The sequence below is a fragment of the Schistocerca cancellata genome, chromosome 2 (assembly GCF_023864275.1).
Source record: "Schistocerca cancellata isolate TAMUIC-IGC-003103 chromosome 2, iqSchCanc2.1, whole genome shotgun sequence".
Taxonomy (NCBI): domain Eukaryota; kingdom Metazoa; phylum Arthropoda; class Insecta; order Orthoptera; family Acrididae; genus Schistocerca; species Schistocerca cancellata.
In genome coordinates, this window is record NC_064627.1 from 652,812,692 (window position 1) to 652,837,003 (window position 24,312).

At 41.6% G+C, this 24,312-nt stretch overlaps 1 protein-coding gene across 3 annotated transcripts in view; it reads left to right on the plus strand.

Moving 5' to 3' along the window:
• The first annotated feature begins 3,975 nt into the window (after positions 1 to 3,975).
• LOC126162334 (NADH dehydrogenase (ubiquinone) complex I, assembly factor 6) overlaps positions 3,976 to 24,312 on the plus strand; it is a 103,385-nt gene continuing 83,048 nt past the window's right edge. Inside the window, exons 1-3 of one of the 3 annotated variants that reach the window (XR_007535065.1) lie at positions 3,980 to 4,386; positions 4,485 to 4,707; positions 23,591 to 23,747. Coding sequence is in view for 2 of the 3 variants with exons in the window: in XM_049918766.1 (XP_049774723.1) it covers positions 4,103 to 4,386; positions 4,485 to 4,707; positions 23,591 to 23,747 (664 nt within the window). In the remaining variant the exon portion in view is untranslated. Of the gene's footprint in view, positions 4,387 to 4,484; positions 4,708 to 23,590; positions 23,748 to 24,312 lie in introns of all 3 variants that reach the window. The other 2 variants (XM_049918766.1, XM_049918770.1) reach the window with 2 other exon arrangements.

The window sequence follows — 24,312 nt, forward strand, 5'->3', positions numbered from 1 at the left end:
TTACTGCTTAAAGTGAAAATTTTCAAATTCATCTTGGTTATTGTGTACAAAAACCAAATTTTCAAAAATGAACAGTGAAGAAATGGTTTGTATTTTTAATTTCTTAAATAATAATGGATTTTTGGCTCAGGCAGCACACATTTTTATAATGGTTTAATAACCTTGTTCTGCTTATAGAATTTCCCCAGAAAAGTATCCTCTACCCAATAATTTATTCAAAATAACTGTTAGATTGTATTTATGATGTCCATATGAGAGACACCAAATAACATAAACAGTGCAAAAGCTATGGTATTAAATTAATTTGTCAAAAAGCCTATATTTGTCTTCCAGTTTAAACTTTTGTCCAGGTTTAGGCTCAAGAATTTCACATGGCTTACTTCTGTCCTCAGATGGTTATTATGACAGAATGGAAACCCCAGGTTGGAATATCAACAGTACAAGGAAAGGATAGAATGCTATTCACCATAAAGGCAACACACTGAGTTGCAGAAAGTTGCAATTAAAATACCATTACACATTTACATCTTCATAATGAGTAGCATTGACTGTTATGAGCTATTTTTACAGGACACATTGCCATTGATTTAGAGAGAAACTGCATTATCTGGGTGTTTGTGACATTTTTTTAGTCAGTTCTTATGGAACTAGTATTCGGTTTTTCCTAGAACATTTTGTACACTACCCGAAATTTTTTTCTATAGTACTGTATCATTTTCTATCAGGACTGAGGTGTCATCTGTGAATAAGACCAATATTCTTAACATTGGTTTGCTGAAAAATTCTTGAACGTATACTCAGTTTTAATATAACAAATTTGCTTGAGACCAAGACGGTTTTGTCCACAAATCAGCACTTTGTAGGAAGCATCACTTGTGCAAAGTTCAGCTTCCTCTTTTCTCATGTGGTATGCTGCAAACTATGTATGAAGGACAACAGGCAGATTCCATATTTCTAGATTTCTGAAAAACATGGTGCCCCACTGCTGGCTTCCAATGAAGGTACAAGCACATGGAATAGTTCCCACAGATATGTGAGCGGCTCAAAGATTTCTTAAGTAATAGAACCCAGTATGTTGTCTTTGATGATGACTGTTCATCAGAGATGAGGGTATCATCAGAATTGCCCCAGGAAAGTGTGATAGGACCACCATTATTTTCTATATACATAAGTGATCTGGCAGATAGGATGGGCAGCAATCTGTGATTATTCGCTGATGATACTTTGATGTATGGGAAGGTGTCAAAGTTGACAGACAGTAGGAAGATACAAGATGACTCAGAAAAAAATTATAGTTGGTGTGATGAATGGGAGCTAGCTAGCTCTAAATGTGGAAAAATGTAATTTAATGCAGATGAGCAGGAAAAACAAACCTTTAATGTTATGTTCAGATACAGCATTATTAGTGTCCTGATTAACACAGTCACATTGTTTAAATATCTGGGCATAATGCTGCAAAGTGATATGAAATGGACCCAGTGTTTGAAGATGATGGTAGGGATGGCAAATGGTCGACTTTAGTTTCTGGGAGAATTTTGGGAAAGTGTGGTTCATCTGAGACGGCACACAGAAAGCTACTGCAGCTCATTATTGAGTACTGCTCGAGTGTTTGGGATCTGCATAAGGTTGGGTTAAAGGAAGACATCGAAGCATTTCAGAGGTAGGCTGCTAGGTCCAAACAACACTTCACTATTACTGAGGTGCTTTGGGAACTCAAGTGGGAATCCCTGGAGAGAAGATGTTTTTTTTTTCTGCAGAATGATTCTACTGTCACCAACATACATTTCCTATAAGGATGACAAAGATGAGATACGACAATTTAGGGCTCAGACAAAGGTGTAATTAGTTATTTTTCTCTCTCTCTGTTAGCGAGTAGAATGAAAAAGGGAATGACTAGTGGTCATACAGGCTACACTCTGCCATGCACTGTGTAGCAGCTTGTGGAGTATGTATGTAGATATAGATTTAGACTTCTATTTCTGAGTTTTATGTCATAAATTACACTTTGTAGCCTGTTGGCATCCAAGCATCATGTATGTCCATACCATCTCAGCCACTCTGAGGTTATTTTGTCTTGTAGTCTTATATCTTGAGCCTGTTTTCATATTTCCACATTACAGTTTCTATCCCTCCATATCTCTCCAATTCTGCTATGGAAAAACCTCATCTCAGCTGCCTGAATTCTGCTGATGTCTCCATTCTTTATTTCTCGTGGTCTGTGTTTCACAACCATGTGTTAGAATGAGAATGCAATAGGTTTCATAGATGACTGTCTTATATTTTAGCAGTACTTCATTGTTCCACATTAGATCTTTAACAATTTGATGGAAGTTACTACCTGCATGGATCTCTGAGTGATTTCTTTGTCTATAGAACCAGTATCAGAGACAACACTGTCAAGATGTTTCAAATGATGGATTATCTGCAGCTGTTTCCTTTCCATGTCCCAAAGATTGTCCATACCTTTTCATGGCCATTACGTGATACAGCAAATTCTTTTGATGTATGCTGCATATCTTTCACAGCTCATTAAAGTAAGGCTGCCAAGTTTCTTTAATTACATAATCATCCATGATGAGATTTCCATTGACTGGAGCCAGAACAGTTGGAAATAGTGGTCATGTGTGCATGAGGAGTACTTACTTGTGTGAATGTGTGTGTTTTTCCTTTCTAAAGAAGGCTTTGGCCAAAAACTTAATGTGTAACAGTTTTTCCATTTTTGCAACTCAACACGGCATCTTTACAGTGAATAACAATCTATCCTTTTCATAATATTGGTCATATTACAACCTACATCATATTTTGCTACATTAACAAAGACTTCATTGATACAATTTGACATTTTAACAGGATTTACAATAATATCATCCTTTATCTTAATCTGCCAAATGCCTTGACATTTAACATTTACTCCCTGCTCTGATTTCACTTTGTTTGCTTATGAAAATACTGCTTGCCAGTTTTATCCAGTACAATTTTTTTAAAATTATAGTCTCATAGTGCTTAACATGAATTTCTCTTTTGATAGGATTTTGGAGGAAATGGTTTATTGAATAAATCTACAAACAAATTAAAAATTTATCGAAGTTTTTGTAACTTGGAATTATATTGGTCTAAAGGCCAGTTTATAATGCTTAACTTATCACTGAAAAATCTAAAATTTGTTTACTGAAATTCCTTCTTATATCAGATCAGAGTTTAGTTTCTCTGTTTTTGGGGGATCTGTAAACAAAGCTGAGTGATCAGATATCCCTAAATCTAGGGAAAACTTCCCTGTGTTATCAGACTCATAATTAGTAAGAATGTTATTGAAGCAGATTGTTAACTGGAAGTTGTCTCTAGTCCATGCAATGAGATTTAACTTAAACCTGGATTTCTGGATTAAAACACAAAATTTTACAGTGTCACTGGTTTCAAGTACTATAATGTTTTTAGATAGAACTCTACTGCAATCACAATCTTTTTCTTGCTTTCTTGTTAAGTTTTCTCAGAAAAATTTGGTGACAGAACGTTCAGGAATTCTGTAATATAATATTATGACAGTATTTAAATCACATAGCTCTCCACAACTAGTTCCAAAAATACATTCTTGATTTAAACAACTGAAACTGTTCACTTTATAATTTATGAAGACATAAAGTTGGGTACAGGAGCCTCCAGGAAATGTGACATTTCTTCAATAGCCGCTGGCTTGTTTAAAATCATTTATTTTATTGAAAACCCCTAAGCATTCTTTTTTGAGCCAACCTTCATGTAAGCAAACTGCCTTTATGTATACAAATTCGGAAAATATAAATTGCAGTACATCAGTTTTTTGAGTAGCCTAAATGTGATTTGGAGTTTCTGCTGTTAAACAGTTTGTGTTAATATTTGGTAAAGAAGATAATTACCACACAGAAAGAATACGGTTTCCCTTTTTTTCTTTTTTTGCGCCTTTCTCTGTAATAGCTGAAGTGTGCAAAAAAATATCAAATGGCAGTTTTATAATTGGCGCGATGAAGGAAAATATAATTTTCTTCGGCTCAGAAGTAATATTTCTCATCGTGGCACAATACTTGAGCATCTCGACGGCTTTTCCAGCTATTTCATCCGATAGTTTCGAATGCCTAGGGGCTACATGAAGCTCAAAACGCGAGAACTCGGGACCCAGTGTAATGCAAGTACGCTGCAGCGTGGTACAATACGCATGTTGATCGTTGCAATTGGGGAGAAAGGGGGAACCGGGTGTGCAGAGGCGGCGAGCTCAAAAGCTCAAATGAAGTGCTTCGGGAGTTTACGCAGAACTTTTGGTTATGCAGTGCCACGCAGCGAAGTATGTAAGAAGTCATTAATGAAATATAGTACTTCCAAAGAAACTTCTTCAGGGTATTGTGTGAATATGGTTAAGTAAGTCGTTCATAACCTCTGTTATTAAACATTAGTCGTTAGTGGCATAAATGGGATGAATAATTTCTCTTACTACTTTTAGTGTTTCTAATTTACAGAAACTTCGACTACGAGAATTTCTTGTGTACGTTACTCCTCCCTAACGATATTCGGACTTCTGCTTTTGCAATCCGTGCATTTAACATCGAGACTGCAAGAGTTCAGGATAGCGTGAGTGATCCACGTATTGGTCAAATGAGGCTGAAATTCTGGGAAGAAACCATTGATAACATTTACAATGGGCATGTGCCAAAGCAACCAGTTGCTAGTGAACTTTATCGTGTGAGTATTATTTGTTTAGTACGCACTGTCAAACAGGTATTATCATTTTCCGTGCGTGTAAATATTCCATAGTCCATCACGGATGCGAAAATAGTATGTTACTGACTTACAAACATTTACAAAATCAGCAGGCTACTCTCACCGATGCAGATTTTATTTTATCGAAATAAGAGATACTCTACAGCTTGTCCTGTGCAACACAATCGCCTTTACAACGTTCTGGAAGAAGAGTTGCTACCAAATACTTCATAATGTTATCATTGCCCATTGGAGGTCAACAGTAACAATTTCGTTCTGCTATTTGAACCATTTGTAAACTTCTTGGAAAAGCACAGTATGTCAATGTTGACACATTGTAAAACAGTTGGACCTTACTTATTTTGTTTAGGTGCCATAAATGTTTTGCTAGTGATTGGGCACCATTTATTTAATTAGATTACGCAGAGATGTTGTTTTCATAGGTGTTTTGTTAACAATGAATTACTGTTTCTGAGGTCATCACATTGCTACCAAAAATGAGGTGAAGATGCCCAGTTTTTACCTTTGTGCTACTGTACAGCTTAAGATCTTTTTATTCCGCCTGAAAACATGATCATGTGTTCTGAGGAATTGAAACACACTGAATTTCAGTATTATAAAAAACACTTTTAAAAAAATTGTTCAGTTATGTTCCTCTCATCAGGGACAAAGGTGACCACATACACATTTTAATGCACAGGACGTTAGTATTTTAAAAAAGAAAAAGCCATGGCATGAAGGTTAACATGTAACAAGGCAGCTATATACAGTGTTTTGTTGTCACACTAAGACACAAATAAAATTGATTATAATCTATGTTAAAGAAAATGTTTGAAACACAGCTTCTATAGAAATCCCACTCTTTAAATGATGCTAATGAAATTAGCTTCAAACACATAGAAAAATAAAACAGAAATAACTTATTTGTACCACAGCCTTACACTAGAATACTCTGTATGAGCACTATAAAATCAATTTTATTTTTGCATTTCAGTAAACACTGTACTCTTGAACACAAAATTTGAATGAAGTTAGATTTCTGTTGAGAAGTTAGTATCTCAGGAGTACAGAAATCCCTTACTACATTTATCTCAACGAGTGAAGTATCGACCAAAGAAAGTAAAATGCATCTGGAATTTTATCTCTACAGCGTATGAATTTAACGTCAAAATCATTGCACAATCACTTTCTTCCACCACTTTACAGGTTGTGCAGGTGCAATTTCTTCTTGTATTGGTTTGACAGTTCTCTTTGTGTCAGTAGAATGTCATTGTTTGCCAGGGAAATAAATAGCATTACAGGTGACTTTGATTTTATGGAACTGGCACCATAATTTGTATTTAGGAGAGTGTTTATGTTGAAACTGTCTGACAAGGATTGAAACATAGTGTATTTTTGACTTCCTCTGCGTTAATGCGTGAAGGCTTTATCAGATCTACACCTACATAGATACTCTGCAAGCCACCGTATGATGCATGGTGGAGGGTACCCAGTACTACTGCTAGTCATTTCCTTTTCTTTTTCACTCACAAATAGAGCAAGGGAAGAATAGGACAGTACATGCCTCCGTATGAGCCCTAGTTTCTCGTATCTTATCTTCATGATCCTTATGCACAAGGTGGTAGAATCGACCAGGAGTCGCTTCAAATACTGGTGCTTTGAATTTTCTCAATACTGTTGCTCGTAAAGAACATCACCATCTATCCAGGGATTTACATTTGAGCTCCCGAAGCATCTCTGTAATGCTTATGTTTTGTTGAAGCTACTGGTAATAAATCAAGCAGCCCACCTGTGAATTGCTTTGATGTCCTGCTTCCATCAAGAATAGGTTGCACCAGCATCCTATATGCGGACCTTTTACAGGTGAGACACACTTTCCCAAAATTCCCCCAATAAACTCAAGTCAGCCGTTCACCTTCCCTACCACAGTCCTCACATGCTTGTTCCATTTCACATAGCTTTGCAACGTTATGCCCAGATATTTATACTCATTCACATTTTTTCCTACTTATCTGCATTAACTTACATTTTCCCACATTTAGAGCTTGCTGCCACTCATCACACCAATCATAATTTTTGTCTAAGTCATATTGTATCCTCCTAACACCTCATCGTACACCACAGCATCGTCAGCAGACAACCACAGGTTGCTGCCCAGCCCATCAGCCAAATCATTTAGGTATATGTAGAGAACAACAGCTGTCACACTTCTCTGGGGCATTCATGATAATACCCTTGTCCTTGATGAACACTTGCTGTCAAGGACAGTGTACTGGGTTCTAATACTTAGAAGTCTTTGAGCCACTCAGGATATTGGAGCCTATACCATCTGCTTGTACCTTCAGTAACAGCCTGCAATGGGTCATCGTGTCAAATGCTTCTTGGAAATCTAGAAATACGGAACCTCCCTATTGCTGTTAATCCATAGTTCGCAGTACATCGTGGGAGAAAAGGGCAAGATGAGTTTAGCATAAGCGATGCTTTCTAAAACCATGCTGATTCATGGACATAAGCTTTTTAGTATCAAGAAAATTTATCACATTCGAACTGAGATTATTTGCTTTCAAATCTTTCAGTTGGTGTATGATACTCCTGTGTATGATTTCTTGAACACAAAATTGAAAACTTCAGCTCTTGTTTTGCTAACTTCAACTTCCTCACCAGACAACAAGAGACGGAGCAGAAGCCTTAGAGCCGATTAGTGATTTTATATATGACCAGAATTTTCTTGGGTTCTCTGCCAGATGGTTTGCTAAGGTATTAAGGGGGTTGGTAGTTGTGTGTTTCCTGCATAGATCTATTGAAAGGTGCATGAATCTCTACCAACTTTTGCCTGTCATCATTTGGGTGTTCTCTTTTGAACTGAGAATTCAATAGGTTTTGCTTCCTCAGCATATTCCATATTTTGTTATTAAACTACGGTGGTTTTATTCCATCCTTTATGCACTAACTACGCATATAACTTTCCAGACCATGATTTACATTCTGCTTGAACTTCGCCCATAATCCCTCTACATCCTTCCTATTAGCACTAAGTGACGTCAGTCCATTCTCTAAGTGGGATGCTAACAGCTGTTTATCTGTTCTATCTAGCAGAAACACTCTCCGAGCCTTCTTGACTGTGTTTTTTTTTTTAACTTCTGTAACCATAATTGCTATAATGGCATTGTGATCGTTAATCCCCATTTCTGTACTGATATTGTTGATAAGATCCAGCTTATTTGTAGCTGCAATGTCTAAGATATCTCTATTGCATGTGGGCCGCCGAGCTAGGTGCTCAAGACAACTGTGTCCTTTGGCTTAGAAATTCCACAACTGTTTCTTTAATCAACGTGGGCATGTCAAGATGTCTTCTCTTCTGGGAATTATCTTCCGGAGATTATATATGTCTGATAGAAAGATTACTGTGGCTTCAAAGCCATTGATGATCTGTTGCATTTGTGGTGATACATTAAGCATATGTTGTAACAGTTTGGAAATAGACACTGTTCTACAGCAGATGACTTGGAGTGACCTTTCATCTTGCTGTTAAAAAAATTTCGTCCCTTTTTTTTTCTATGGCCTAAAAAAGTGAACGTCTACTGATTGATGTAGATGAGTAGCATTGGCTGGAAGGGATAAAAAAACATCAGTTTTATTATACAGCTGAAATGCTTTGTCAGTAATGTGTGGTAAGTTGTCACCTGTCACGAATTTTATGCCCCATACAGATAACTGATTTGTGTTAGAAACACCGATTTGAACCGGTCAGTAAATGTCACGGTATCAAAACATTGTAAGGTGTTCCTCTACTGCAACACAGTTCTGTGCAAAATGGAGCTCCTGTTGCTCCTCCCTCTCTTCAGTTGTCATACAAATGAGTTGCTTTATATACTACATATGGCAGTAGAGCAGTTCCAACCTTAGACACACATGTCAGAAATGGTACAAAGATTTTTTGTGTTTAACAGTGTTATCACGACAAGTTACTTTCATCATAATTGGATCAATTTTAAGTGGGTAGCCCTTGTATTGTGTGTTAAAGACTGCTATAACAACCCCTATATACATCTTCATTAACATTTGGTCTTGCATTCAATTCCAGGTATATTGTTCAGTTTTTTTCTTCACTTTCTACTGTATCCAGATATCCTTTTACGAACAACATGGCATGGAGAGTATTTAAGGGAAAACCCCAAGATGCACAGTATAATACACTGATCAGCCAGAACATTTACAACCACTCACCAAATAGCTAGTATGTCCTCCTTTTGCATGGATAACAGCAGCTATGCATCATGGCATGGTAGTACACTGGAGGGAGTTAGCACCACATCTAATTCCCGTAAATTCCAGGGGGGGGGGGGGGGGGGAGGGGATTAAGATTTGGTGAGTTGGTGGGCCACCGCATCAATTGGAACCCACCACTGTGTTCCTCAAACCACTCCGTATCATGCCTGGCCTTGTGACATGACGCATTATCTTGTTGAAAAACACCACTGCTGTCGGGACACATGATTGTCATGAAGGGTTGTACATGATCTGCACCCACACAATACTCCTTGGCCGTTATGGTGCCTTGCACAAGCTCCCCTGACCTATGGATGCTCACATGAATGTTCTCCAGTGCATGAAGAGGCTGCCGCCAACTTGCTCTGCCCTGCAGTACAGGCGTCAAAAAGCTGTTCCTCTGGAAGACGACAGATTCATGCCCTCCTTTTGGCATGATGAAGAAGGTATCAGGATTCATCAGACTATGCAATGCTTTGCCACTGTGCCAATGTCCAGGGCCAGTGGTCACATTCCCATTTCAGTCGTAGTTGCTGATTTGGTGTTAACATTGGCACATGCATGGGTTGTCAGCTGCAGAACCAATAGTTAGCGATGTTCAGTGCACTGTGATCAGACACACTTGCACCCTGCCCGGCATTAAATTCTGATGTTAGTTCCTCCTCAGTTCACCACATGTTTTACCACCCTGCTCAACCTACGACATCCTAAATCTGTCACGAGGCGTGGCAACCCAACCATGCGGTGTGTGGATGCGGTTTCACCATGTTTTGAAGACAGTCACCACAGCATTTTTCGAACACTCAACAAGCCATGCAGTTTCTGAAATGCTTGTGCCAAGTCCCCGGGCTGTCATAATCTGCTCTCGGTCAAACTCAGATAGATTGTGCGCCTTCCCCAGTCTACATATGGACAGCACATGCACTGATGCTACATGCTCTTTGTGTGTTTCTGATAAGCAGTAATTCCTCACCAGGTGTTATTGCTATAGCCTGAATAGGTTTATACAGTAGGAGGTTGGTGGTCATGATGTTCTGGCTGATCAGTGTATTTTCCTAAATAGTAGAAAAGACTGTTGAGCCACCATATTATATTCTGTTCAATCCAAGAAACCCTGCTGAAAAGCATACTTTTTGGAACAGCGTACTTTACACGTGCTTGTTTCATGCTCCATTCATGGTTCAAATTCTAAAATTTTACGAGAATATTTGCAGTTTTGTGTAGTCCATAGGCACGTGCTTTCTTGATATTTTTCACAATTATCAATGTAAACAACTTCCTGTATCTTGGAACTACAAAATCAAGTGCATATAATTACCATAGAATTCTACCAAAAGAAGAGAATTTCTAGTTACATTCAGTGTGGTCAATTTCACCCCCCCCCCCCCTCGAAAACATGTTATTTTCCCACACTTTATAAAAATTCTCCTCTAATCAGCTGAATTGCATTCAAGAAAGGAAACCATATTATTTGTGTTTAGAAATGTTCATAGATGGTAAAATCACTGAAATTACCTGCAGCTTCAAAATTCATCCCATAAAAACAAAATATCAAAATTAGTAGACATAAAATGAAATACATCTTACATTCTAATTTTAGAAATTAAACAGTTGTAAACCTGAATGTATAATATATACAATAATTTGAAAAACATTAGATCTTAAGTGTCTGGTCATTTATGTTGTTTGAAACTTATTGGTAAACATTAATAAACTTCAAACCCAATTTGACCTTCATTTTACTAGATTCTCCTCTGAATGTTATTTCTTGAAACTGATTCAGCAAAATGATCATAACTTTTTCAGACTTCACTCTACCTTCAGAATGAATCAGACAATTGAACAGAATTAAAATACTAAAATTTTAGAAATTAATGGAAAATCAAAGATGGAATAACAAGAAAAATGCTACAAAAACTTCAACAAAACCTGATAAATGTCTTCTAATAATAACTATGTAGCATATACTCATGGAAAAAATTATCCCACTACACTAAAGCAAATTTAGGAAAGGAACAAGCACCAGGTAAAATTTGACACAATAGCACACAGGTCAGCTCAAGAGGGTGCCCCAACTAGTAATATATGAAAACCAGGCAATTCACGGAGTGGGGAACGTCTTTTAAAATATAAGGGGACAAGGGTGATTATCTACATCGGTATATAAAAACAAGGCATTGTTTAACAATGTTACCAAACATGTCAAAGCTTTTGATAGTTTTTCTTATTTTCTGGTATCTCCTCCCAAGCCACTGGATAAGTTTCAAATAAATTTGGCTTAGAAACAGCAGGCCCTGCAAATTCCCAGTAGTGTTGGGTTTATAACCTCATAGCTTCAATAGGAGTGGAGATACGAGCAAAAACATGTTTTTTTTTTTTTGGCCCTTGGCTTGTAGGCTGCCTTGCATGGCAGGCTTGTTGTGTGGGAACAGTACTGGCTTTCCATATCAACCTACCTAACAGAACAACTTTCATGACAAGAGCAAGAAGTGCTTTTCCGGATCCCAGTGTGTAGGATAATCTGACAGACAGACATGTTATGTTGTAGTAGTATCAGACTGCTTTATTTACCCACTTTGCACAGTGGTCTGTATGTTGGGGATAAATAAATGATTTGTAGCCTGCCCTGTGTGACCGGCATGTTTTGGGAGTATTATCCACCTGATTTATTGAGCTGTATTGCAGGGGTACACACATCAATGAGCATGGCTGGGGAGTGGTTGAGATGGATTCAGGAGAGGATGGACTGGGGAGAGAAGAAATGGACACAAAGAGGGGTGGAGGGTGCAAACTCTGTCTATCTTTTCTAATTGAAAGAGTCACAGTAGGAGTACAATAGCTTCTTTATTGTCCTTCTGAAAACCAAAAATCTGTGTGCCACAGTTTAAAATTACAAATTAACTCTGCCTCTTCTGCAGTTACAAACAAAATAAAATTTTGTAGATTTGGCTCTACCTAACTTCCTGGAGCTGGAACTAAACTCTGAAATGACTAACACTCGAAGAAAGCTCTTTTCCAATGCAGAAGCCTACTTCTTGGCGTTTTGCTGACACATTGACGAGAACTTAATTGAGGGACTACAAGCAGTTGGCGCACGAGTCACCCAACTCTTGTTGATGGGAACTGTCTGCAGTGATCCCTGGGTTTCCTTAAATAGCTGTTGCTCAGGAAGAGACCTGCTGCCCCCAAGTAACTGACGCCTGATTGTCTTGTGATGTGGCCGATGGCCTTTTCCTGTTGGTTTGCTCTCAGTGTGCCACGTGGCTGTCTGGGGGCATTTTTGAAAATCCGCCGTGGTTGCTCTGGACCATGTGAGCATTGTGTTTCGTAGGCGTGTATTATAGCCATTATGTGTGTAGTGGCTGGTACCCCTGGGCACTATATATGCATGAGGCAAGCAGAAGATGTAGAGAGTTGGTGGGCAGGTCGAAAAGGAAGAGGGGGAGGCAGAGATGGGGAGAAGGATATGGTTAGAGGGAGGGGTTGGAAGATATAGTCAGCGAGAAGGGGTGGATGAAATGGACAAAGAGAGGATGAGGAGGGGATGTAGAGAGTGGGGAAGAGGATATAGGCAGATAGAGGTGGGAGGAAAACTAGAAACTTGTATTTGTAGCTTATCGGTTTATGATTAGAATACTGCTATGGAATCTCAATTTTCCAAAACTTTATATAATCCTATCCATTTGCAGATTAAAACTATGCAAAGTACTGTCATTGAAGCTACTATTCTCACAGATACACCAGCTAGAGAGGTGTCTCTTATACCCCATACACCAGTGATCCCAGTCAATTCACCCACTCATTTTAAGTATGCATACACATGTAATCGTGCCTGGAAATGAGCGACACCGTACCTATGTCCCCCCCCCCCCTCCCCATCCCACCCCATCCCTCCCTCCATTCCAAGTGTTATTCCCTCACCCGTGCAATGTACATATCATCATAGTCCATACCTGTGCCACTTGTACTCCCAACCCCTTGACACAGGGTTCGTATCCCTATGAAAGACCCAGGTGCAAGACCTCCCCAATGTACCCACCCGACCCTTCCTATTCCAGTCCTGCCACAGTTTTATCTTACCCCATCAAACATCACCTGTAAAATCAGCCATATCACATACTAACTCTGCTGTAATCCTTGCACTGCATTTTACACCGATATGATAACCAACAAGCTATCCACCAAAATAAATGGCCACCACAGACCATGAAGAGAACAAAGTTGACCACCCAGCTGCACAACATGCAGCTGGGCAGATCACTTCAGTGGCTGCTCCACAACTCAGGCCATCTGGATCTTTTCCTCCACCACCAGTTTTTCTGAACTACATGACTGGGAGGTATCCTTGCAACACATCCTTCGCTCCTGTAATCCTCCTGGCTCCAGTCTCGTTTCCTTCCTCTGTTCTATCTGTCTCCACATTACCTTCATTGTGTACTGCACTCGACCCTTTCTGATATGTGTGGATCACATGCCTAGCCCATACATCTACCACCCCTCCCTTCCACATTCTTAGCCAGCAAACCTGCCACCTCCCTGCAACTTGGTCTTCCTGCTTCTTGCCTCTCCCTCTACCATACATACTAGATGCAACCCACACCCCACCCTAATCCACCTGCCAACATGCATTTCCGGCATTTTGTGTGGAGCAGCCACAATGTAGTGTGTGTGTGTGCATGCATGTGTGAGGGTGGACATGGGCATTTGTGCACATGCTGTAACTTAAAGGATGTCTTCCGAAAGCTAGCAAGTTCTCTGTAGCTCAATATAGGATGTCTTCCGAAAGATAGCAAGTTCTCTTTGTCTATTATGTAAGTCTGTAGACAGCTCAGTGCTTCTACTATTCAGTGAATGGTCTCCTTTACTCCAAATTACACACAAGTAATGGTGCTACAGATCTTTGCGTTTTCTTAATTGAAGGCAATAAATTTGTTAATGAAAAAAAAAGTACTTTCAGCACAACAAAACATTAAGCAATCTTGTGGTTATGGCACTGTACTCACACTTCTGGAAGAGCTGACTGATAATTTCTCTCTGTCAGTAGAAAACATAAAAATGAAAACACACACACACACACACACACACACACACACACACACACACACACACACAAATACTTATTCATTCATTCAGTGATAAAAGATTTATTATCATAATACAATGAAAATAGTTAAACCAAAAACATATGCACATAGAATACATAAATATGTTTCTACGGCAATAGGCAAGGTGGTCAGAGGTTGGTCATGGCCTTGTTAATCGAACTATCACAGCATTTACCTGAAATGATTTAGGAAAATGACAGAAAATCTAAACCACGATTGCCGGATGATAGACCAAACTCCACCTTCAGCAGGTCTGGAGGTAAGAATAGGCCTGAGGTATTCCTACCTGTCGTAAGAGGCAACAAAAGGAGTTTCACACATCTCAACCTTTAAGTAATGGTCCCCTGTTGAGTTTGACCTCCATTCTTCAAAATTTTTCCGAAGAGCGAGCCAATTGGGGAAGGGCACCTGACACGGTGCAGTGTGTCCATCGTGCATTGAGATCTTCAGCCCACTTTCTCATCGTCGCATTTCAGTCCCGCTCATTCTCCATCTCTTGGGCGAGGACACCTTCCTGGGTGCATTTTCCACCATGCAATATGCAGTGTCGCTTTCTGCATTGACAATGATGGTGGACTTCTTTGCACCTGATATCCAGCATGGTAGCCAGTCTGTTGTAGCGGTGCCGTCATGTACCCTGTTGATTGTAGCCCCCTGACAACACAGGGATCACTCTGCTGATGACTGTGCCATTAACTCACCATGTATGCCAAGAGGTAGATGCTCATACCCCTGGTGGGGCATCGGGACTCCCGACAATGGCCATCCTGCCAGGTGGCCTTTGCTGTGTCTGGGTGGCACCTGTGGGGAAGGCCTGTGGTCAGAGTGGGTGGCATCAGGGCAGATGTTACACGATGAAGCATAGTCCATCTTCTCTTTCAGGAGGTGAAACACCAGCAGTCTCTAAGCGTTCACAAGCTCAATTCACCGCACAGAAGTACGACGCCAAATTGTTCCCCTCTCTGGGCACACCATGCGAGGAATGTCAGGCTAAGGATGGCAGCAGATCTTATTCGCCCCGGTATCTTGTATGTTCAAGAGCTGATGGGGAATCTTTCATGATGATGAAGCCTTGGTTTTTGTTGAGCATTTTGAGAACAAGTTTGGGGAGGTTGGAGAGATTGTCCAAAATGCGATCTGCATCAGTCTTGGTCAAAACAGCATCCTCTGCTCAGTGACGGATGTTACTCACTTGTGACAAGCTGGGGAATGTTTCTGTAACCATCATGCCCCATAAGAGTTTAAATATGGTCCATAGTATCATATTTCACATGGACCTTCTTTTGCCGTCTGACGATGAACTGCACACCAATGTAGAACGGCGAGGTGTAAATTTTGTCTGGCGCATCCACCGGGGTCCGAGGGATAATCAGGTTGCCACCGGTGCCTTCATCTTGGCCTTCAGGGGTGATACATTACCTGTGAAGGTCAAGATGATGGTCTGCTGCTGTGATGTAAAGCCCTATATCCCTCCCCCGATGCAGTGCTTTAAGTGCTGGAAGTTCGGCCATACGTCTTCCCGCTGTACTTCCAGCGTCACATGTCGAGATTGTGGACGCCCATCACATCTCAATACTCCATGTGCCCCGCCTCCTATCTATGTCAACTGCGGAGAGCACCATTCACCTTGCTCGCCAGACTGCAGGATTCTCCAGAAAGAAAGGAAAATCATGGAGTACAAGTAACCTGGACTGACTGATCTACACTGAGGCTAAGAGAAAATTTTAACGCCCGCATCCTGTATGTATGACATCGTCTTACGCTGCTTCTACAACAGTTCTGGCACCATCAGCTCCGCCAACCCCGGTGACCTCTGATGGTGGGAGGCATTTCCCTCCCTGTTGCTCCTGCACCACGTACTTCAGGAGCAGCACCCCCCCCCCCCCTCCCCGCCAACTGTCGGGGACATCCGTCCCCACTTCTAAGCTGGAGAAGCATAAGTCTTCTTGGCTTCTCTTGCTAGGAAGGGGTCCCTTGGGTCACTCCATTCCCAGGTTTCTGTTTGTGGGAAAGGTGACGCCCACCAATGGCTGAAGAACTGAAAAGCATGTGGTCACAGGGCTTAACACTCATCCTCAGTCCCGGAGACAGTGAAGTCCTCCCAGCCAGGGAAACCCAAGGAGCAGCAAGAGAAATCCAAAAAGACGACGCCTAAGACCAAGGTGGCACCCACACCAACGCTACCTACAACATCTGCGTCCGAGGATGGGGGTGGAGATTCTGGTGTCCGCTGAGGACCTAGATCTCACCAGACCCTCAGACACAATGGTATAGACTGCTCAGGCAAGAAAGTCGGTGGCAGCAGGTGACTCTGGGGTGAAAATTGCCTCATTGAATGTTCCATGCCTTGCCAGTCTCACAAAGATGTCATCCTCCACTGGAATTGCAGGGGTTTTTTCCACCACCTGGCTGCACTACGGCACCTGCTATCTGCATTGCCCTTCAGGAAACCTGGTTCCCGGCAGTGCAGACCCCTAAGGGATATTACAGGAATTATAGCAAATATAATCGAGTGTCAGGCAGAGTTTGCGTTTATGTCCTAACTCAGTCTATAGTGACACTGTGCCCCTTCAAACCCCTCTTGAAGCTTTGGCTGTCAGAATAAGGATGACACAGGAAATAACTGTCTGCAATGTATATCTTCCTCCAGATGGTGTAGTACCCCTGTATGTATTAGCTGCACTGATTGATCAACTCCATAAACCTTTCCTACTTTTGGGAGATTTTAATGCCCATAACCCCTTATGGGGTGGCACCGTGCTTACTGGCCGAGCCAAAGATGTCGAAACTTTACTGTCTTAGTTCAACCTCTGCTTCTTAAATACTGGAGCTGCCACACATTTCAGTGTGGCTCGTGGTAGCTACTCAGCCATTGATTTACCAGTTTGCAGTCCAGGACTTCTCCCATCTATTCACTGGAGAGCACATGACGACCTGTGTGGTAGTGACCATTTCCCATCTTCCTGTCACTGCCCCAGCATCAGGCCCACAGATGTCTGCTCACATGGGCTTTAAACAAGGTGGACTGGAAACTTTCACCTCTGCTGCCACCATTGGATCTCCACACGGTAACATCGATGTCATGGTTGAGCAGGTGACTACAACAATTGTTTCTGTGTCAGAAAACGTGATCCCTCGCTCTTTAGGGTGGCCCTGGTGTAAGGCAGTCCCTTGGTGGTCACCGGAAGTCGCTGAAGCAATTATGGAGCGTCGGTGCGCTCTATAGCAGCATAAGCGGCACCCTTCCCTGGAGCACCTCATAGCCTTTGAACGGTTCTGTGCCCACATTCGCCAACTTGTCAAATGACTGAAGCAGGAGTGTTGGGAGAGATATGTCTCAGCCATTGGGTATCATATGTCATCTTCCCAATTCTGGGTAAAGATCAAACGTCTTTTCAGGTACCAAACCCCGACAGGTGTTCCCGGTGTTACCATAAATGGCATGTTATCTACCGACGCAAACATGGTTGCCGAGCACTTTGCTCGAGCCTCTGCATCACAGAATTACCTCAAGCCTTTCGCACTCTTAAACAACGGCTGGTAGGGAAAGTCCTCTCATTCACTACATGCCACAGTGAATCCCATAACGCCCCATTTACTGAGTGGGAGCTCCTCAGTGCCGTTGCACGTTGCCCTGACACAGCTCATGGGCCTGATTGGATCCACAGCCAGATGATTAAACATTTCTCATCTGACTACAAGCGACATAACCTCATCATCTTCAACCAGATCTGGTGTGATGGCATCTTTCCATTGCAATGGCGGGAGAGCACCACCATTCCGGTGCTCAAACCCGGTAAAAATCCACTTGATGTGGATAGCTATTGGCCTTTTAGCCTCACCAACATTCTTTGTAAGCTGCTGGAATGTATGGTGTGTCGGCCGTTGGGTTGGGTCCTGGAGTCACGTGGCCTACTGGCTCCATGTCAGGGCTACTTCTGCAGGGTCATTCTACCACTGATAATCTTGTGTCCCTCGAGTCTGCCATCCGAACAGCCTTTTCCAGATGCCAACACCTGGTTGCCGTCTTTTTTGACTTATGTAAAGGATACGACATGACCTAGTGACATCATATCCTTGCTGATTGGATCCACAGCCAGATGATTAAACATTTCTCATCTGACTACAAGCGACATAACCTCATCATCTTCAACCAGATCTGGTGTGATGGCATCTTTCCATTGCAATGGCGGGAGAGCACCACCATTCCGGTGCTCAAACCCGGTAAAAATCCACTTGATGTGGATAGCTGTTGGCCTTTTAGCCTCACCAACATTCTTTGTAAGCTGCTGGAATGTATGGTGTGTCGGCCGTTGGGTTGGGTCCTGGAGTCACGTGGCCTACTGGCTCCATGTCAGGGCTACTTCTGCAGGGTCATTCTACCACTGATAATCTTGTGTCCCTCGAGTCTGCCATCCGAACAGCCTTTTCCAGATGCCAACACCTGGTTGCCGTCTTTTTTGACTTATGTAAAGGATACGACATGACCTAGTGACATCATATCCTTGCTACATTGTATGAGTTGGGTCTCCGGGGCCTGCTCCCAATTTTTATCCAAAACTTCCTGTAGCTCCATACTTTCCATGTCCAAGTTGGTGCCTCCCATAGTTCCATCCCTATCCAAGATAATGGAGTCCCACAGGGCTCTGTATTGAGTATCTCTCTATTTCTAGTGGCCATTAATGGTCTAGTAGCAGCTGTCGGGCCCTCCATGTCTTCTTCTCTGTATGCAGACGACTTCTGCGTTTTGTACTGCTGTTCCAGTGCTGGTGTTGCTGAGTGGCACCTACAGGGAGCCGTCCACAAGGTGCAGTCATGGGCTGTAGCCCACAGCTTCCAGTTTTCAGGTGCAAAGTCGTGTCTCATGCACTTCTGTCGGCCTTGTACCATTCACCTGGACCCAGAACTTTACCTTCATGACAGTCCACTCACTGCAGTGGGATGTATTGATTCTTAGGGCTGGTTTTTGATGCTCGATTGACGTGGCTTCCTCATCTTCGTCAGCTTAATCAGAAGTGCTGGCTGCACCTCAGTGCCCTCTGTTCCCTGAGCAACACCAATTGGGGTGCAGATCGCTCTACGCTGCTGCAGCTCTACAGAGCCCTTGTCCAATCCCAAATTGACTATGGGAGTGTGGTTTATGGTTCAGCAGTGCCCTCAGCGTTGCATTTACTCGACCCTGTGCATCACTGCGGGGTTCGACGAGCGACAGGAGCTTTTAGGATGAGTCCAGTGACCAGCGTATTGTTGGAGGCAGGGGTCCCTCCATTGCAGATCAGACGTGCACAACTGCTCACCAGTTATGCTGCACACATTCATAATTCTCCTGAGCATCCAAATTACCATCTCCTTTTCCCGCCCGTGGTGGTCTGTCTTCTGTGTCAGCGGCCCATGTTGTGGCTAACAAATGTGGTCCACGTGCAGTCCCTTCTTTTCGAACTGAAGTCCTTTCCTTTTACCACCTCTACTTGCGGTCCATTCATGTACGTCTCCATGGTGCACGCCTCGGCTGCAGCTTCGTCTGGATTTTTTGTATGGTCCTAAGGACTCCATTAACCCAACCGCTCTCCGCTGTCACTTCCTCTCAATTCTTGACGTGTTCCGTGATGTGATTTACACCGACGGCTCGATGGCTGATGTCACATAGGCTTTGCGCGTGTTCATGGAGGACATATTGAACAGCACTCCTTGCAGATGGCTGCAGTGTTTTCACTGTAGAGCTGGTGGCCGTATCTTGTGCTCTTGAGCACATCTGCTCATGCCCTGGCGTGTCATTTTTCCTGTGTACTGACTCATTGAGCAGCCTACAAACTATCGACCAGTGCTACCCTTGCCATCCTCTGGTAGCGTCCATCCAGGAGTCCATGTATGCCCTGGAACGGTCCCATCATTCAGTGGCATTTGTGTGGATCCCAGGACACGTCAGAATCCCAGGCAATGGACTTGGCGACAGGCTGGCCAAACAGGCAACACGGAAACCGCTTTTGGAGATGGGCATCTCCGAAGCTGACCTGCGTTCTGTCTTACGCTGCAGGGTTGTCAGGCTTTGGGAGACAGAGCTGTGAGTCATTAAGAAGATGACAGATGTGTGGAAGTCTTCTATGCTGTTTCTCACAGGGAATCAGTTGTCCTCTGCAGGCTCTGCATTGGCCATACAAGGCTAATGCATGGTTACCAATCCCATTGCGAGGACCCTCCTCTGTGTTGCTGTGGCTCCCAAATGTCAATCATCCACCTCTTGCTGGACTGCCCACTTTCAGCCGCTCTTTGGCAGACCTTTAACTTTCCCAGCTCCCTACCTTCGGTGCTGGGCGATGATGCCTCAGCAGCAGCTTTAGTTTTATGTTTCATCTGTGAGAGAGGGTTGTATACTTCTATGTAGGTTTTAGCGCATGTCCTTTGACCCTCTGTGTCCTCGACCCTAGTGCTTTTAGGATGGAAGTTTTAATGTGTTACAGAGTGGCTGGCTTTTCCTTTTTATTCTCATTGTCAGCCAGCCACTGTTTTACTCTCTTCTGTTTCTAGTGCCTCTCTGTTTTCTTGTCCTCTTTTGTTCCTTTTAGTGTTTGTTGCCTGTCCTTTGTTATGTTTTTCCTTTCTTTCCGTTTTGTGTTATATGTCTCATCCGTTTTATTCTCACACTTGTGGCATTGTTTTATTAGGAACAAGGGACCAATGACCTCTTTTAAACCAACCAACAGTCCAAACTCCATCTACCTGAATATAAGGTCAGTGTCTTAACAACTGCACTGTATTTGATTGGTCCCTATTGTACAATATTCTTTTGATTGTACGTGATTTGCACCAGATAACTTACAATATCGAACACATTTTTGTACTACATCATTCCATACTGGATACCTACTGATTACTCCAGGACGTGTCCTTGAGCTATTTGTAATAAAGTGTTATTCCCTGATACAAAGTGCTGTTTTGAATTTTTTGTTTGTTTTTCCTTGGTACTGTAAATCTAATCTGGCTTTTATTCATTGATTATGTATAGACCTGTTAGTGAAATAAGTTTATGTATAGATCTTTTAGTGAAATACGTAGTAATGTTTTAACAGTAGCTTGGGAGATGTACTCACTTGGTATGGTATGGATATCCAATTTTTGGCAATGAACCTGACTAGTGCAGTTAGTTAATATTTTTACAGCCATTTTCTGCAATTTGAAAACTGTGTCCACATTTTGTGCCATTGATCCCCAGACAAATGTTCAGCAGTCAGAGAGAAACACTACAAAGTAAGATGCAAAAGTACAGATTGGCCACACAGTTTAACTGGGCAAATCAAGCAGGTACACTGAATTCCCAAAAAACTACAAACATTCCAAAGTGCTCTGCAATGTTGTAAAAACACTACAGTCCTAGAAACACATCCACTTAAAAGGGGTCATGAAAGGAAGGTATAGAACAATAATTTAACCATAGGTCATTTTTCCTGTTCAAAGTAATTACTATGCTAGGATGTACAGAGAGACCTTAGAAATCTGAAAACACGAAGATAATGTAATAAAAGAGGAGGAGGATTGAAACTGGACAAGTTGTGGGCTATAATGCTAAATAAAATAAACAGCATCAACTCTTCTCCACCACAAGCTTAACAACACAAATTAGTGAACTCTGTGATCTTGGCCATTGGTCTGATAACATTATTGTAAAGGTTAAAAGTTATTAAATGAGACTTGGAACCAGTAGTGCATTGCCAAGTCAGAATCTGGTCAAGACAGTCAGGCGTTCACAAGTGGAATGCGTGTTCAGCAGCTTAACAATTCCAATGTGTTGACAGACTACACCAGGCTAGCCTGCAGAAGTTATTGTAGCTGATTACAACAACAGGGTTGTTGCCCAGCCCTGAACAATTGACATGACCCAAAACACTGATGTTACCATGAAATCAGGAGGGAACAGCAGTATTTAACTGCAATCGAATCAGCTCTTCATTGTTCAAACAGCTGTGCAGTATGTGATGCCCAACCTGTGTCAGTTGAACCTGTTACCTTAACTCTGCCACTGGGACTACTATCTGGCCCAGCTTGGACAGGCATCCCTGCTCTTCAGCATTGGTCCAGACTTCGACTCTGGGCAATGCCATTACCATGCTGCTGCAACATCGAGACCTTCTGCAGTAGAGAAGACTGTGGCTGCCTGTGAATGAAGCATGGCCGTGTCAAATTATCTCAGGTGGCATACTTGAAACACCAGCTCAGCACTGTGCCTCCCAGGCAGCGCATGCACTCCTTTCACCATAAACCATCACCTGTAGTTACAACACTGAATGTTACGAAGGAGTACCTGACCATGCCAGAAAACAGAGCACACTTAAGACTGTTTGAGCTGAATAAGTTAATGAAGAATTGTTGTATGGTCACTGGTGGTTTGTCTGCAGCTTTTCCACATCATACACTTTCCCTAAACCATCTACGAACTTGTACAACACCCAGAGAAGATTCGGACACATCCTTCAATATTTATCCATGTTCCCCTTTTGCTCTATTATGATGATATGTATAAACAGTTCGGCTTTCTGAGCTTGTTTCAATTTGCTACTGCTGTTTGGATCTTGATAGTATCTGATGACGTCTCCAGCATTGGAAGATGAAACAATAGGCAGAGAACTATGGCTTGTATCAAGGCCTAATGACCATAAAACAAAAATCACAAAGAATGCAAATACTGGCCACAAAAACCTGCCTAGTTTGACTTTTTCTCCCTCTACCAACACTTTCATTGCTCTGTTTCCATAATAACTCTGTGATAAATTGTCAGTGTATCAAACAGTAAATGCTGTCCGTATTGTGTATACATCTTCCAAATCATAACCTTCATATAAGACTGGAAAGATTGTGTATAGGAAACAGTGAATGATTATTTTTATTCATTGTATTGCTTGTAAACCATGACATTCTTAATATTTTTTCCACCCATGTAGTTCTATGACAGATGTGAGATTAAAGACACCGTATTTGAAACCATTGTAATTGCTTTTACATAAAAGATTAATACAGATTTTGTTTGAGAATGGCTCTTAATCTCTAATGGTATTAGATTTAAACTGAGACTGTTTTAAGTGCCCAACTGAACTCATTAACAAATGTTTATATTGATGGTTTGGCACATTTTCTTCTTTATTCTTGTTTCCTTAATTCACATTTCAGTTAATATCTATGTGGCAAAGCTAGATGGCACTGTGGTAAAACACTGTACGTACATTTATTTGAGAGAATAGGGCTCAAAAACCTATCTGGCCCCTAAGGTTTAGGTTCCATGGTTCCCTTAAATTGCCAAAGACAAATTCTGGGATGTTTCCTTTGAAACAAACACTGCCAGTTTGCTTTCCCATCCATTCCAGTGCAAGCTTGGGCTTCATCACTAATAACTATGTTGTTGACAGGGCATTAAACTATGATCTTCCTTTCTTTATATTACACAGCGAATGTGAAAGAAAATTTATGTACAACATTTTAATTCAGGAAAACTTTTGTTGTAGGCTATCAAGAGGCATACATTATCTAAAAGGCACCTGAAACGGCTCATATTGGCACGCTCCAACCATTTTTCTACTTCATTTCTGAGTCTTGATGAAATGGAGTCATATGCAGAAGAATCAACATCTCCAGTATACTATATGCTTCTGGAAGCACTGGGTAGGCATGTGTGTTACAAAAAAAAATAATAAAAAAAAAAATCCTTGCTTCAATGCCATAAATGAGTGAGACCCAACATTGAAGATAAATTTTATCTTATTAAAATAAATACATTCCTTCCAAATTAATTTGCTTAGTGCTACACTGAAATACACTGAAAACTTGTCCGTTCAATAGAAAGTTCCTATTTCCTGTAACAGACTGTTTGTGGAAGTTCATTGCTGTGTTCAGAACTGTTAAATATATTAAATGCACACCAGCTGAATACCCAATTGAAATTTGGTTGTAGTGCACATATTAGATGACTTTTCTGTCTCAAATGTTTTCAGTTAAAATCTCTTATTTAAAGGGGGACACTTTTGTGTTCTTCTCAGGTTTGTCACTGAATTCTACAACTAACTGGACAGAATATTAGCCTATCACATAATGTTACATTGATACTATGCCATTTAGTAACAGCAAAGCTCTGAGTGTAAGGGGGCACATTGAATAAGATATTTTCACAGGCTCTATAATGTGCTAATTTTGGTTCTGTGTGTGTCATCAAGCTGCACCTAACGAAAAG